Source organism: Mus pahari, chromosome 7 (assembly GCF_900095145.1).
Source record: "Mus pahari chromosome 7, PAHARI_EIJ_v1.1, whole genome shotgun sequence".
NCBI classification, from domain to species: Eukaryota; Metazoa; Chordata; class Mammalia; order Rodentia; family Muridae; genus Mus; species Mus pahari.
In genome coordinates this window covers 69571864-69584732 of record NC_034596.1, presented here as the reverse complement: position 1 = coordinate 69584732, position 12869 = coordinate 69571864, and the positions used below count along the sequence as shown (strand labels likewise).

Below are 12869 nucleotides of genomic sequence, written 5' to 3'. Positions count from 1 at the left end.
CTATGGAAAAATACATAACCTAAAAGAAGACATACGGTATTTCCCAGGCAAATTATTTTGCACAGTAGATACAGAAAACAAATCAGTGCTTTTTCATCTCTCACATTACCAGATGAGCTAAGAGACTTCTTCCCTATTTTAAACTCTTTCCTCATATCATTAGATTAGAACAGTTATTTAGTCATGGATATTAAAGCCATCTTTTTATTCCTCAACTTTTTGGTTTCATACAGCATAGTGTAAGAGCAGGACGGCCTAGTTGATGTTTAATCTTTCTTATTAGGTCTCTTCCATTCACAGAGCTCCAGAAGTTGCTATGGTAACCCTATGAGCCGAATAGGATCACAGAATGAGAGCTGGGAGAAACTAGTCCAGACTTATCAATTTGCAAATGAGGACTTAAGACCCAGAGAGGTGAAGTGGGTTTCCCAAAATACTGTGGCCAATTAGCAGCAAAGTAAGCTCCAAGTGTCTGCCCCATGCTTCCCTCCACCACATGAGGCTGCCTTCCTTCCTTAACATTTGTCAAAATATGTTAGGAACATCCCAGCTTCACTGAGAAATCAGTGCACTGAGGATGACAATTAGCGAAAATATCAAAGGTTAGGTAAAATGTGGAATAGAGGCATGTTTTCCAATGGCTTCTGATCCATGATAATGAACCTTTCAGGGGAGAGATGTCAAAAAAGGGTGGTTGCTTCTTCGGGGTTGTCATCTGAAGAATCGGCTCTTTTTAAAGCTCCCTCCTGCTGATCCCGCCCTCGTCTGAGGCAAGTGCTTTCCAATGCTTTTGTGCTCTCTTGTTTCATGATCTCAAAACCTCAACTTATCTGCAAGTATAATTTAGAATCATCCCTGGAACACTCGAAAAAACAAAAACAACAACAATGAACAAACCCATGATCTGAGACCAAAAAAAAAGGGGGGGGGGTGTTTTAAACAGCTCCAGCCTGAGTTCTAGTCTTCATTACTTGCAAAGGAAAACGCCCCATCAACTTCAGTCTTCCAGTTTAAGTAAAGAATGGGATGTGTTGACGTATATCGTCTTATCAGAAGTCTTGCTTCTTTGCTCAATGGCCATAGTCCATGAGGACCATCAGCATAGACGCCACACCAGCACTTTTATAAAATACATCTTGCATTCTAAGACAACTCTGCCAGCGTCCAATAATCCCAACATGCAGATAAAGAGACTGAAGGTCAGAATGATTCGCTTAACTCACCAAGGTCATATTGGAGTGACAGTCAATTCTGATCATTCTGAATCCTGCCTCCTTACTAGTCTATGACCAAGCAACATCAGCTCTTCTCCCTTAACCTAGACCCAGCTGGGACAGTAGTGGCTAAAGGAACCACAAGTCCTCGATTTTATATGACAAGCTCCATTAAATATCCTGTTCCACTTTCTAAAGATGAGTGCCTCGAGTGGAGTTCAAAAGAGCAAGACAATTGCAGAAGTGCCAGTCAGCTGCCGACTACAGCTTCCTTCCCCTTGATTAACTCTGCAGTGACTCAAACATGCTTATGTGCCCTTCAATACTCTGTCCCTCCAAAGGTGAGGCCTAGTTCCCAGTCCTCTGGACATAGACTAGAATCAGTGAAAAACAGAAGCAGACAGAAGTGGCAATGTATGACTTCGTAGATGAGGTTGTAAAGGGGGAAATGTGGCTGCTATTGTCTCTCAGTGAGTCTTGAGCTCAGAAACCAGTTGCTCTGTCTTGAAAAATCAAGGAGCCCTGGAGGACTAGAACTGAGCCTCTGGCCACTCTGGAAGTATCATTGCCCACTGACTTACCTGCACCCTCCCAAGAGACCCTGATCTAGAACACCTGACCAGGCTACTCTGTGTTTCCAAACTACAAAAATATATAGTTTGAGGTAAATGTAAATGCAATCAAGTTTTGAGTGATCAGTCATGAAACAATAGATAACTGGCCCACTTAAATTTCTAAAGTATGTCTCTACCATCAAAAAAGCTGAACTATCTGTGGTTAAAAAGGCTGCTCTATCAATGAACCAAATGTTCTGTTTGGTCCATGGCTTGCTTGGAACTGAAAGGTGTTCTCACAGCTTTGGACCTAACAAAAGAGCATACAAAGCTGTGCCTTAACACATACCCTGAGGGGCACTCTCAGATCTGGCTACTAAGAACAAGAGAACTGCCCTTCCCTGTCTAACCTCCCTAGATGACAACCTGGACCCTGTGTTGACAACCTGTGACAGTGTCCTTCATCACTAAATTCTATACTTAGAAAGCTGAAAAAATATATATCCTTCAAGAGCAAGGAGTCACTTCTTCATGTGACTTCCCCTTCATCAGCTAGAGTTAGATAGAGAAACTGAGATTTTCTTTCTGGAAAAGAGAGTGCTGTGTTCCAGGGTGGGAGTGGTCCTTGAACACTGACCACCTCAAAAACATCTAAGCCATTAACAAGTCAGTATTGTTTCAATGTCATGAAGGCGAAACACTTCCAGATTCTTGACAATCAACATACACTTTTTCCTCCTTCAGGATTACTAAATGAGGGGAGAGAGGAGACAAGCCGAGGATTTAAAGAGCAGAGAATATGGAGAGTGGAGGTAAGTCTAAGGACAACAGGAAGCACTAATGTATCCTTTGGTGATGCCATTTACCTCGTCTACCATAGCTTTTGCTGGCCAGCTCAACTGTGAATTCTTATGGGGCCACCTTGGGAAAAGTGCCACTTTGGAGCCCATTCAAATAGCAGTAGGTTGCGGGGCTCAGGAAAAACATAAAGCATGGTGCTTACCCGCTCCCGTGCGGCCCCCAGTCTTATCTCTTGAGTGCTTTCTCTTCCCTCGATGCTCCGGGTGTGGATGCCCTCTTAGGTTTTCAGAGCACAGCTTCTTGTTGATGAAGAGGACAAGGACAGCCAGAAGGACAACAAAGACCCCAATGGCAGACAGGAAGCCAATGGCTTCGGGAGTGACTAGGAAGAAAACACAAGAGGAAAAAACAAGTCACCACTATTATAGGGACCCAACTTTTGGTTCTCACAACTACATAGATTCAGCACTTAAACTCCTTCGAATGATGAACGCTCTGCTGCCTGATTCTTGGTAATGTCCCAAATCTGTACTAAGGGGAAAGGAAGGGGCTGTGATGGGGTTCACCTCGCTAGGCAGTAGCGTAACAGACCCTGTGGTTTTACATGTGGGGTTTCTTCTACATGACATACAACTCTTCTTGCTCCTATTGTGATCCGGGTATTTGTTGTCGCAAACATAAAAATACATTCTTCAAAAGGGTTGAGATACTAACGATTGGCCAGTCCTATAAACCAATGCTGCTATAAAACACAACTGCCTGGAGCACGCAGGTTAAGCAACTTGGGACAGATGTTTCAGGATCTATCCCTCTATGTTGGCAAATGAAAGAAAAGTCATTTCCTGGGCATGTTTTTACAGGCCCAAATATGCAAGAGGATGGTTACAGCACTCTACATGTTTTAAAGAGTCCTTGATACTTAGTTCTTTAATTTTGATATGAGCACTCAAAACAGGAACACCAGATTCAGCTCAGGGAAGAGTCCTGTGACAGTTAAGCCAAGAAAACATTCAGTAAAGAAGTCTAGAAATTAATATACAAAGGAGTCAATTACATAAGAAATAATAAGAGTGAATCATGAGAGAAAAGTGTATGTGAAACTTGAGGAAATTAGAGAAATTATAATGGTCAATCATGGTTGTCAATCTTTTTTTTTTTTTTTGATATTTTCTTTATTTACATTTCAAATGCTATCCCAAAAGTTCCGTATACCCTCCCCCAGCCCCTGCTCCCCTACCCACCCACTCCCACTTCTTGTCCCAGGCCTTCCCCTGTGCTGGGTCATATAAAGTTTGCAAGACCAAGGGGCCTCTCTTCCCAATGATGGCCGAATAGGCCATCTTCTGCTACATATGCAGCTAGAGACACGAGCTCNGGGGGTACTGGTTAGTTCANATTGTTGTTCCACCTANAGGGTTNCAGCCCCCTTCAGCTCCTTGGGTACTTTCTCTAGCTCCTCCATTGGGGGCCCTGTGCTCCATCCAATAGCTGACTGTGAGCATCCACTTCAATCTTACTTTATCTGGAATCAACTAAAACCTGAGTAGCTGGGCCTGCCTACAGGCATTTTCTTGAATGGATCATGTGGTGGTTTGAACAGGTTTGGCTCCCCCTAGACTCACGTGTTTGAATGTGTGGCTCACAGGGAATGACTCTATTAGGAGGTATGGCTCTGTTCAAATAGGCGTGGCCTTGTTGGAGGAAGTTTGTCACTGTGGGGCAGGCTTTGAAATCTCCTATGCCTAAGCTCCAGCCAGTATGGAATCACAGTTGCCTCCTGGCTCCCTGCAGAAGACAGTCACCTTCTGGCTGCCTTCAGAACAAGACACAGCCCTCTCAGCTCTTTCTCCAGCACTATGTCAGCCGGCAGGCTGCCATGATTTTTGCCATGATGAAAATGGACTGAACCTCTGACATTGTAAACTAGTCCCAATTAAACAATTGCTTCTGTAAGAATTGCCTTGGGCAGGATTATGCACTTTAACCTTTTACAATTCTTCTTTGTTAAGCTATCGAGCATTCTATTCTATTTTAAAGATGGTCTCTTCTATCTACTATATATATATATATATATATATATATATATATATATATATATATATCTGTGTGTATATATATAATATATACCATATATACCATATATAATATATATTATTTTCCTTTGGAATTGCAAACATTTCATCATATCTGTATGAATTTATATATTTTTGTTCTTTTTGTCTTTTCTAGCTTGTATTTTCTTTAAATTCTGTTTAATAGTGTGATTAAATTTGTAAAAGGCATATATAACTGATTCACATTGAATCGGCTTATGGTAGATTGTTCATATATATATATATATATATATATATATATATATACCATTCATTTACCCCTTACTACCAATTTCTTTACTAGTTTGAGACACACACACACACACACATACACACACAGGCACACAGGGGTGGGATCATGGGAGGTGGGAGGGGCAAGCAGGCTGCCTGTCACTCACTATCTTCCAGCCTCTTCTCTCAACATGATGGGCTGCAGATATGCGCCACTATGTCTGGATGTCCTTCTTTTGACTTTGATTGGGCTAATTTTGTAATTTTATTTCTAATGACCTGGTCGTATATTTAATTTCTTTATTTTTAACTTTGTTCGTTAGAAAATCCATTTAAAACTCCACAATTTCAACAACAGTATGAACTAACCAGTACCCCCAGAGCTCGTGTCTCTAGCTGCATATATAGCAGAAGATGGCCTAGTCGACCATCATTGGGAAGAGAGGCCCCTTGGTCTTGCAAACTTTATATGACCCAGCACAAGGGAATGCCAGGGCCAAGAAGTGGGAGTGGGTGGGTAGGGGAGCAGGGGCAGGGGAAGGGTATAGGGAACTTTCAGGATAGCATTTGAAATGTAAATAAAGAAAATATCTAATAAAATAAAATAATAAGTAAAAAAAAANCAAAAAAAAAAACAACCTCCACAACTTCCTTTTCATTCACATCCTACAGTTTTGATTTACAATGCATCTATTTTGTTACTTTCTGAATAAATTTCAGTTCAATCTTAAAAAAAAAAAAAAAGAATTATCTTGGTCATGGTGTCTCTTCATACCAATAAAACCCTAACAAAGGCAGAAGTTAGTACCAGGGACTAGGGTATTGTGATGATAGGCCTGACACGGCTTTTGTTTGGAGGAATGTGGATTTGAGGACTTTGGAAAGCAGTGGAAGGCTTTAAGTAGGACTTAATAGGCTGTAATAGTAGAAGCATAGAAGATGGTGGTGCTGAGGGTGATTTGAAGTGTGGGGACTTGGCTCAAGAGACTTCAGAGGAGAATAATTTTAGTATGTTGCCTATTATTATGATATTTTGGTGATCTCTGAGGGTAATGTAAATAGATTTCAATTAATCGCATTGACAAAAGAAGTCTCAAAAAAATTCCAGCATAGACTCTGTTCTGGGGTTCACTCTTAACATCAAGCAGAACAAGCTTAGAAAGGAAAAATACAAAATGCATGGTTCAAGTAATAAAGGGGCGCCAGAAACTGAAATGGAGCTGAATACTGTTCAAGAAGATAAACAGACTAAAGATATGGTGAGTTTGGGACAAGATCCTAGCCACCTAAGGAACCTGGTGTGGCTGTTCTTTGGGAGGGCTGGAGGGGGAGCTGGCAAAAAGACTGGAGGAGCAAAGTGGGGTGGCAACCCCACTGGAAGAACAACACAGGCTGGCCTGACAGTGCTCCCAGAGTCTACACCAACGAAGGAGTGTACCTGGAGGGATCCAAAACTCCAGATACATATGTAGCAGAGGATGGCCTTGTCTGAAAGCAAGGGAGGGAAGGCCCTTGGTTCCCTGGGAGGTTTCATCCCCCAGCGTGGGAAGGATGCTGGAGCGATGGGGTGGGAGAGGGTAGGTGGGTGGGGGAGCACCCTCATACAAGCAAAGGGGAAGGGGGAGGGCAGATGTGGGATGGAGGGTTGGTGTAGGGGTAACTAGAAAGTGGGATATCATCTGAGATGTAAACGAATGGAATGATTAATTTTTAAAAAAAAAGGAAAAAGAATGTCTCGCTGGAGTGAGAGAACGCTCGGTGTTTTCCAATCAATGGTCGAGCCAGCTCTGATCTGACCCTGGCTCTAAGGTCCACGCCTAATGCCAGCTGTGACACGCCATCCCCTGTGAATACCCAAAAATACCTGAGTGAGCAGCACTCTGCCCAGGTTCTGGGTTTCAGATTCCCCACACTACCGACTACAGGTGACCATGGACTACTGCAGGCACCAATAGTCCGTAGGAACGTCGGTTCTTTCAGCCCCACCCCTGCCGCAAGCCGCGCTGTGCCGCACAGCGACTTCCAGGCTGATCACTTCAGGTTTCTCCGTGCGGTGGCGCACCTGTGTCACAGAATACAGCCTGCCAGTTATCCACCTAGGATGCACCTTGGCCACCTGAGAACCTTTAGTGTTGCACAGCGACACCAGCTCACGTTTTGGGGTCCTGGTTTTCCTACTGACATTCCTCCAGCGAAGGTGCGAGCCAGAGTCTACTTATATTTCCTGTGGAAATTTGAGGCTGTTTTGTGTTGTCAGTTTCACATTTCATTTGAAAGAAAGGAGGGTTTTGTTGTTGTTGTTGTTTGGTTGGTTGGTTGGTTGGTTGGTTTGGTTTGGTTTGGTTTTGGTTTTCTGAGACAGGATTTCTCTGTGTAGCCCTGGCTATCCTGGAACTCACTCTATAGACCAGGCTGGCCTCAAACTCAGTTATCCGCCTGTCTCTGCCTCCCAGTGTTGGGATTAAAGGTGTGCGCCACCACGCCCGGCTTTTTTTGGTTTTGTTTTTAGTTTATATTCATTAACAACTTTGCTATAGACATGAAATCAGGTGTGTACTTGATGACAGAGGGGCTAGTGTGAAGGTCAAAAGACAAGTGCGAATCATTTCTCTCCTTCTGCCACTCACATCCGGAGATTAAACCTGGGTCATCTAGTAGGTAGAGGCATTTTCCCCAAACTGGTAATCAGAAATTCTTCTTTATTGGATATTTGATTTACTTATATTTCAAATGTTATCCTCTTTCCTGCTCCCCCCCCCCAAGAAACTCCCTATCCCATCCTTCCTCCACAAGCTTCTATGAGGATGCTTCCTTATCCACCCACTCACTCCACGCCTCCCCACCCGGGCATTCCCCTTCAGGGGGCATCGAGCCTCTCAGGAGACAGCTAAATCGGGCTCCTGTCAGCAAGTACTTGTTGGCATGGGAGACATTCCATCTTCTGAGATCTTCTTTGATTTCTTTCTTCAGAGACTTGAAGCTCTTGCCATACATACAGATCTTTCAGTTGTTTGGTTAGAGTCACTCCATGGTATTTTATATTATTTGTGACTATTGTGAAGGGTGTCATTTCCCTAAATTCTTTCTCAGCCTGTTTATCCTTAGAGTAGAGGAAGGCTACTGATTTGTTTAAGTTAAGTTTATATCTAGCCACTTTGCTGAAGTTGTTAATCAGCTTTAGGAGTTCTCTGGTGTGGTAGAATTTTTGGTGTCACTTAAGTATACTATCATATCATCTGCAAATAGTGATATTTTGACTTATTTCTTTCCAATTTGTATCCTTTGACCTCCTTTTGTTGTCTAATTGCACTGGCTAGGACTTGGAGTACTATATTGAATAGATAGGGACTAGACAAGGATGCCTGATTTTAGTGGGATTGCCTCAAGTTTCTCTCCATTTAGTTTGATGTTGGCTGCTGGTTTGCTGTATAATGCTTTCACTATATTTAAGTATGGGCTTGAATTCCTGATCTTTCCAAGACGTTTATCATGAAGAAGGGGTGTTGAGTTTTGTCAAATGCTTTCTCAGAATCTAATGAGATGATCATGTGGTTTTTGTCTTTGAGTTTGTTTATATAATGGATTTTGTTGGTGGATTTCGGTATATTGAACCATCCCTGCATACCTGGTGTGAAGCCTACTTGATCATGATGGATGATCCTTTTGATGTGTACTTGGATTTGGTTTGCAGGAATTTTATTGAGTATTTCTGCATCAATATTCATAGGGGAAATTCTTTCTTTGTTGGGTCTTTGTGTGGCTTAGGTATGAGCATAATTTTGGCTTCATAGAACAAATTGGGTGGTGTTCCTTCTGTTTCATGAAATAATTTGAAGAGTATTGGTATTAGGTCTTCTTTGAAGGTCTGATAGAATTCTTCAATAAACCCATTTGGTCCTGGACTTCTTTTGATTGGGAGAGTTTAATGACTGCTTTGATTTCTTTAGGGGTTGTGGGGCTGTTTAGGTACAGAGAGTTGTGCCATAGGATTAACTCTAGGGCACAGATGGAGACCGGAAGGATCCTTTCATCAGTACTTCGTATTGCATTGTATGCAGTAAAGAATTTCTCAGGAATAATTTCATGTCAAGGAAATAATCTATTTTGAGAATACTCTTTACATACCCAATTCTTCCCCTATCCTGTCCTGGTTTCTGGCCATTCATATTTTCTCCCTTGCTGACTCAGTCACTGTTCTATAGCTGTGAAGAAATGCCATAGCCAGGGCAACTCTTATGAAAGAAATCATTTTGTTGGGGAGCTGAGAGCTATATCCTAATCCATAGGCAGAGAGACTCTGGGCCTTGTTTTCACTTTTGAAACCTCAACCCCACCTCCAAACACTCCAAGTCCATGCTTCCAAATTCTTTCCAAATAGTGCCACTCCCTGATGACTGAACATTAAAATGTATGCACCTATGGGGGCCATTCCCTCTCAACCACACTTGCCAACCTGGAATTCACTATAGCTATGTAGACAAAGCTGACCTGCATCCCAGATGCCAAAAGAGGGGGCATCAACCTCATCAGGGACAGATTATCTAATCCTAACAGGTGAGCCTTAAGCACATATACATATAAGAAGCACCAAATAAATTCTAACTCAGCAGTATATATACATATGCGTGTGTGTGTGTGTGTGTGTGTGTGTGTGTGTGTGTGTAAAACAATAATGACTAAAGAAGAGGTTACGGATTTGAAAGGGACTGGAAAGATGTATGTTTCTACCACAGATGAACTGTCTAGTTGAGAAAGAATGAGTTGCTAAGCTGTATTTGTTTTTAAAATTAAATCAATATTTGGAAAAAAAAAAAAAACCAAAACGTTTTTAAGGACTTAGTTCTTGACTGCTATAGTTTGATACCATTTCCATTCTGTTTGACCTGTAAGGCCTATTATTCTCCATGATTGTGTACTTGCTTATAATAAAATAAATTGTGTGTGTGTGTGTGTGTGTGTGTGTGTACAGTACACATGTAGAGAATTCTTCTCAAATTTAATTTAAATTTTTTTTAAGTACAGATTTTATAGTATATGAATTTTAATTTAAAAATAAGCTTTAAATTTAAAAAGTGTCATTTTTAGAAAGACTGGAAGGAAATACATGGAGGAAAATAATTCTAATTTTCTAAGATTTGTTATAAGTGATGATCCTCATGTTTGAACATTCTTTAATTTTATTATTCAATGTTTAAAATTATAAGTGCATTTAAATGCTATAAGATTCATAAGAACTATCATCAGCACAGTGTTACAGTTAACATGCACCATTGAACACAGCAAGCCAAGGGTTCTGACAGTGCAAGCCAAAGCAGGTTTGATGTTTCATTTGGGTCCACACAAAATTAGAAGCTTAAAAAGAAAAACCAACCTTAAAGGCATTCTGTACCATATATATCATATCATAGTGAAGAACAAATATTCTATGTATCATCTGCTGTAGATGACAAGGATACATATGTCACGAAACTTCAGTGCCATCTGCAGAGTAACTCATCTAATTATTCCAGTAATTACTAAATTGGAAATCAGATGGCTGGGAAGTTCGGTCACATAGTTCATGTTGAAAACTTCCTCAAAGTTAACTGTATCTCTGGCAAGCCACTGGAAGGCTCCATCTGTTGGTTTTTAAGCAAGAGCCCAAGGAGCAGATAGAGCATAGAGTGATAGAGAGAAGTCTCTTGTGTCATAGTCATTGAATAAATGCTTGTACATTCCCTCCCATGGTCAAACTAAAGCCATCTGACTCACAAGAACTGGGAAAAAAAAAGCGAAACAATAATAAAGAAAGTAAGGTTGAAAGCAGAAGTAATTGAGCAATGACAACAGAAACAAGATCAGAGTCCTAGTCTCTCAGCACTCCTCTGGGAAGCATGAGAAATCTCACTAAAAACAACAGCCACCACAAAGGACTCACAGCCATGCAAGATGGTGGCCACCCCAGGCTCTGGATAAACGTCCTTCAAAATTCCCAATTGTTGGGAGAGCTGAAAGATGACCAAAGAGTAGGCCAGGGCACAATTAGCTGGGGTCTAGAGGACAGTAAAGTTATGACACTTAAAAGATAGACAGGGATAATATTTGGGTCTCCAAGAACACATTACGAAAACTGTACATACAGCCTTAAAATAGAATATGGGGCCTAAATACCCAGAAGCCCCTCCCCTGTCACATTTGTGAAATAAAAAAAGAAAAGAAAAAGTCAGCATGAGAGGCATGTGCGGTTCAAATGGAATGGTGGGCCCAAGAGCCACGGCAGCGCAGACAATGTGGTACAGTTCTTATAGCATCCAAGTCATCCAGTCATCCTGCAGGGACTCTGGTGTGTGGTGAAAAAAAAAAAAAAATCATGAAGCTGCCACAGCTGCCCAAAGGACAAGCAGTGTTACAGCAATTAGTCACCAAGACTCCAGGCTCCCCCTCCCCTCCCCCCATTCAATCCACATTTTTCTAGATATACCTTTTGGACCTCAAAGTACTAAAGAGGAAACTCCACTGGGACTTCATCCTGAGTTACTATGTTAATGCTAATTTCTCGTCCATTTAGAACACTCAGGTTGCACTGGGTTGCATCTCCCTGATGGATCTAACCACATTCCACCTACATGAGTCAAGAAGGGGTGCCCATGAGGAGCAGTGGGCACAACGAGCACAACTGTAAATGGGCACCAGAGACATCTCCCAGTCACCTGCTGCTCACTCCACCCTGCTCTCCAGCCACAGTCGCCTCATCGCGTGGTAGCCCTTAGAGTATGGGGCTTCAGGTAGCAGCCCCTGGGACTACAGCTGGGTTTGGGGCGCTTTGGCTGCACCTCTGCCGGCTTTCTTAAGTCTTAGGTGTGGTACTCTCTAAGCCATCCTGTGCCCACTCCGCCACGCCCACCCTTGGCAGAAGCTTAGTTTATAACCCCCACTCCCTCTGAAATTGGACTTCAGTGAGGAATTTAAGACTCCCCATTGTTTGCTCTTCATGGCCCTCATTGCCCATCACAACCTGACACTTGCTGTGGCCAGAAGAATCAGATGGAAAAAAGAAAGGAGGGAGAGAGAGAGAGAGAGAGAGAGAGAGAGAGAGAGAGAGAGAGAGAGAGAGAGAGAATGAATGAATATGAATATCCCCAAGGTTAATGTTTACCAAATCCCTTTTCTGAAATGAAAGGAAAAAGAGTGGATCTGGGGGAGAGAAGAGGTGGTGAGGTGTGGGGGAGGCTGGAAGGAGAGGGAGAGCAAACTATGTCCTGCATGTAACATTGGAGAGAATAAAAAGCATCAAATAAGAGCTGTAATACCTGCTCTTTTCGCTATAGAATACTTCTACAATTAAAACTAAATAAATAAGCAGTATCTTTGATTTTTGAAAGGATATTGTGTTGTGGTTTTAAAATTTGGGAGTTAATTAAATAACATATGGTCAATAACCCTCATAGATGAAATAACAATTTCCCCCAAAAATGTATAAAACTGTGAAATATTTCATGTCTGTATATATGTATGTATGTATGTATGTGTGTGTGTATGCACACTCATATCCACATACTGTGAGCAAATGCGCAGCTCCACTTAAACCTTCGTCCCAGTAGTAGTTAACAAAGATAAGTTAACTACGTGTTCAAACAAATTCTTTGGAAGTAAAAAATAGACCTTTCCAAAAAATCGGGGAGAAGGAATGGCTTAATGAAACCTAAGTGAGATTTTAACATGTTCCAAAATAAACCATAGCAACATATGGAGTCACTAGCAACCAATCATCTCTCAAAACACTCAAGAATACATTTGGGGGTGCATGGAGTGCTATCTTTAATATAGTAATGTATGTGTTGAAATGTGTCCATCTTCTTCTGAAAATTAAGTAGCCTAGCTTATCTGATCTACTTAGCTTCTACACACACACACACACACACACACACACACACACACACACACACGCGCGCACATACACACACTTCTAGAAGTCAAGAGTTGGGCTGGTGAGATGT

General features: G+C 41.8%; 1 protein-coding gene across 1 annotated transcript in view; it reads right to left on the bottom strand.

The window, feature by feature from the left end:
- The window catches only part of Syt16 (synaptotagmin 16), a 255859-nt gene that overhangs the window by 132157 nt on the left and 110833 nt on the right, over positions 1–12869 (bottom strand). Inside the window, exon 2 of the mRNA XM_021201939.2 lies at positions 2772–2951. Coding sequence (XP_021057598.1) covers positions 2772–2951 — 180 coding nt within the window. The remainder of the gene's footprint in view (positions 1–2771; positions 2952–12869) is intronic.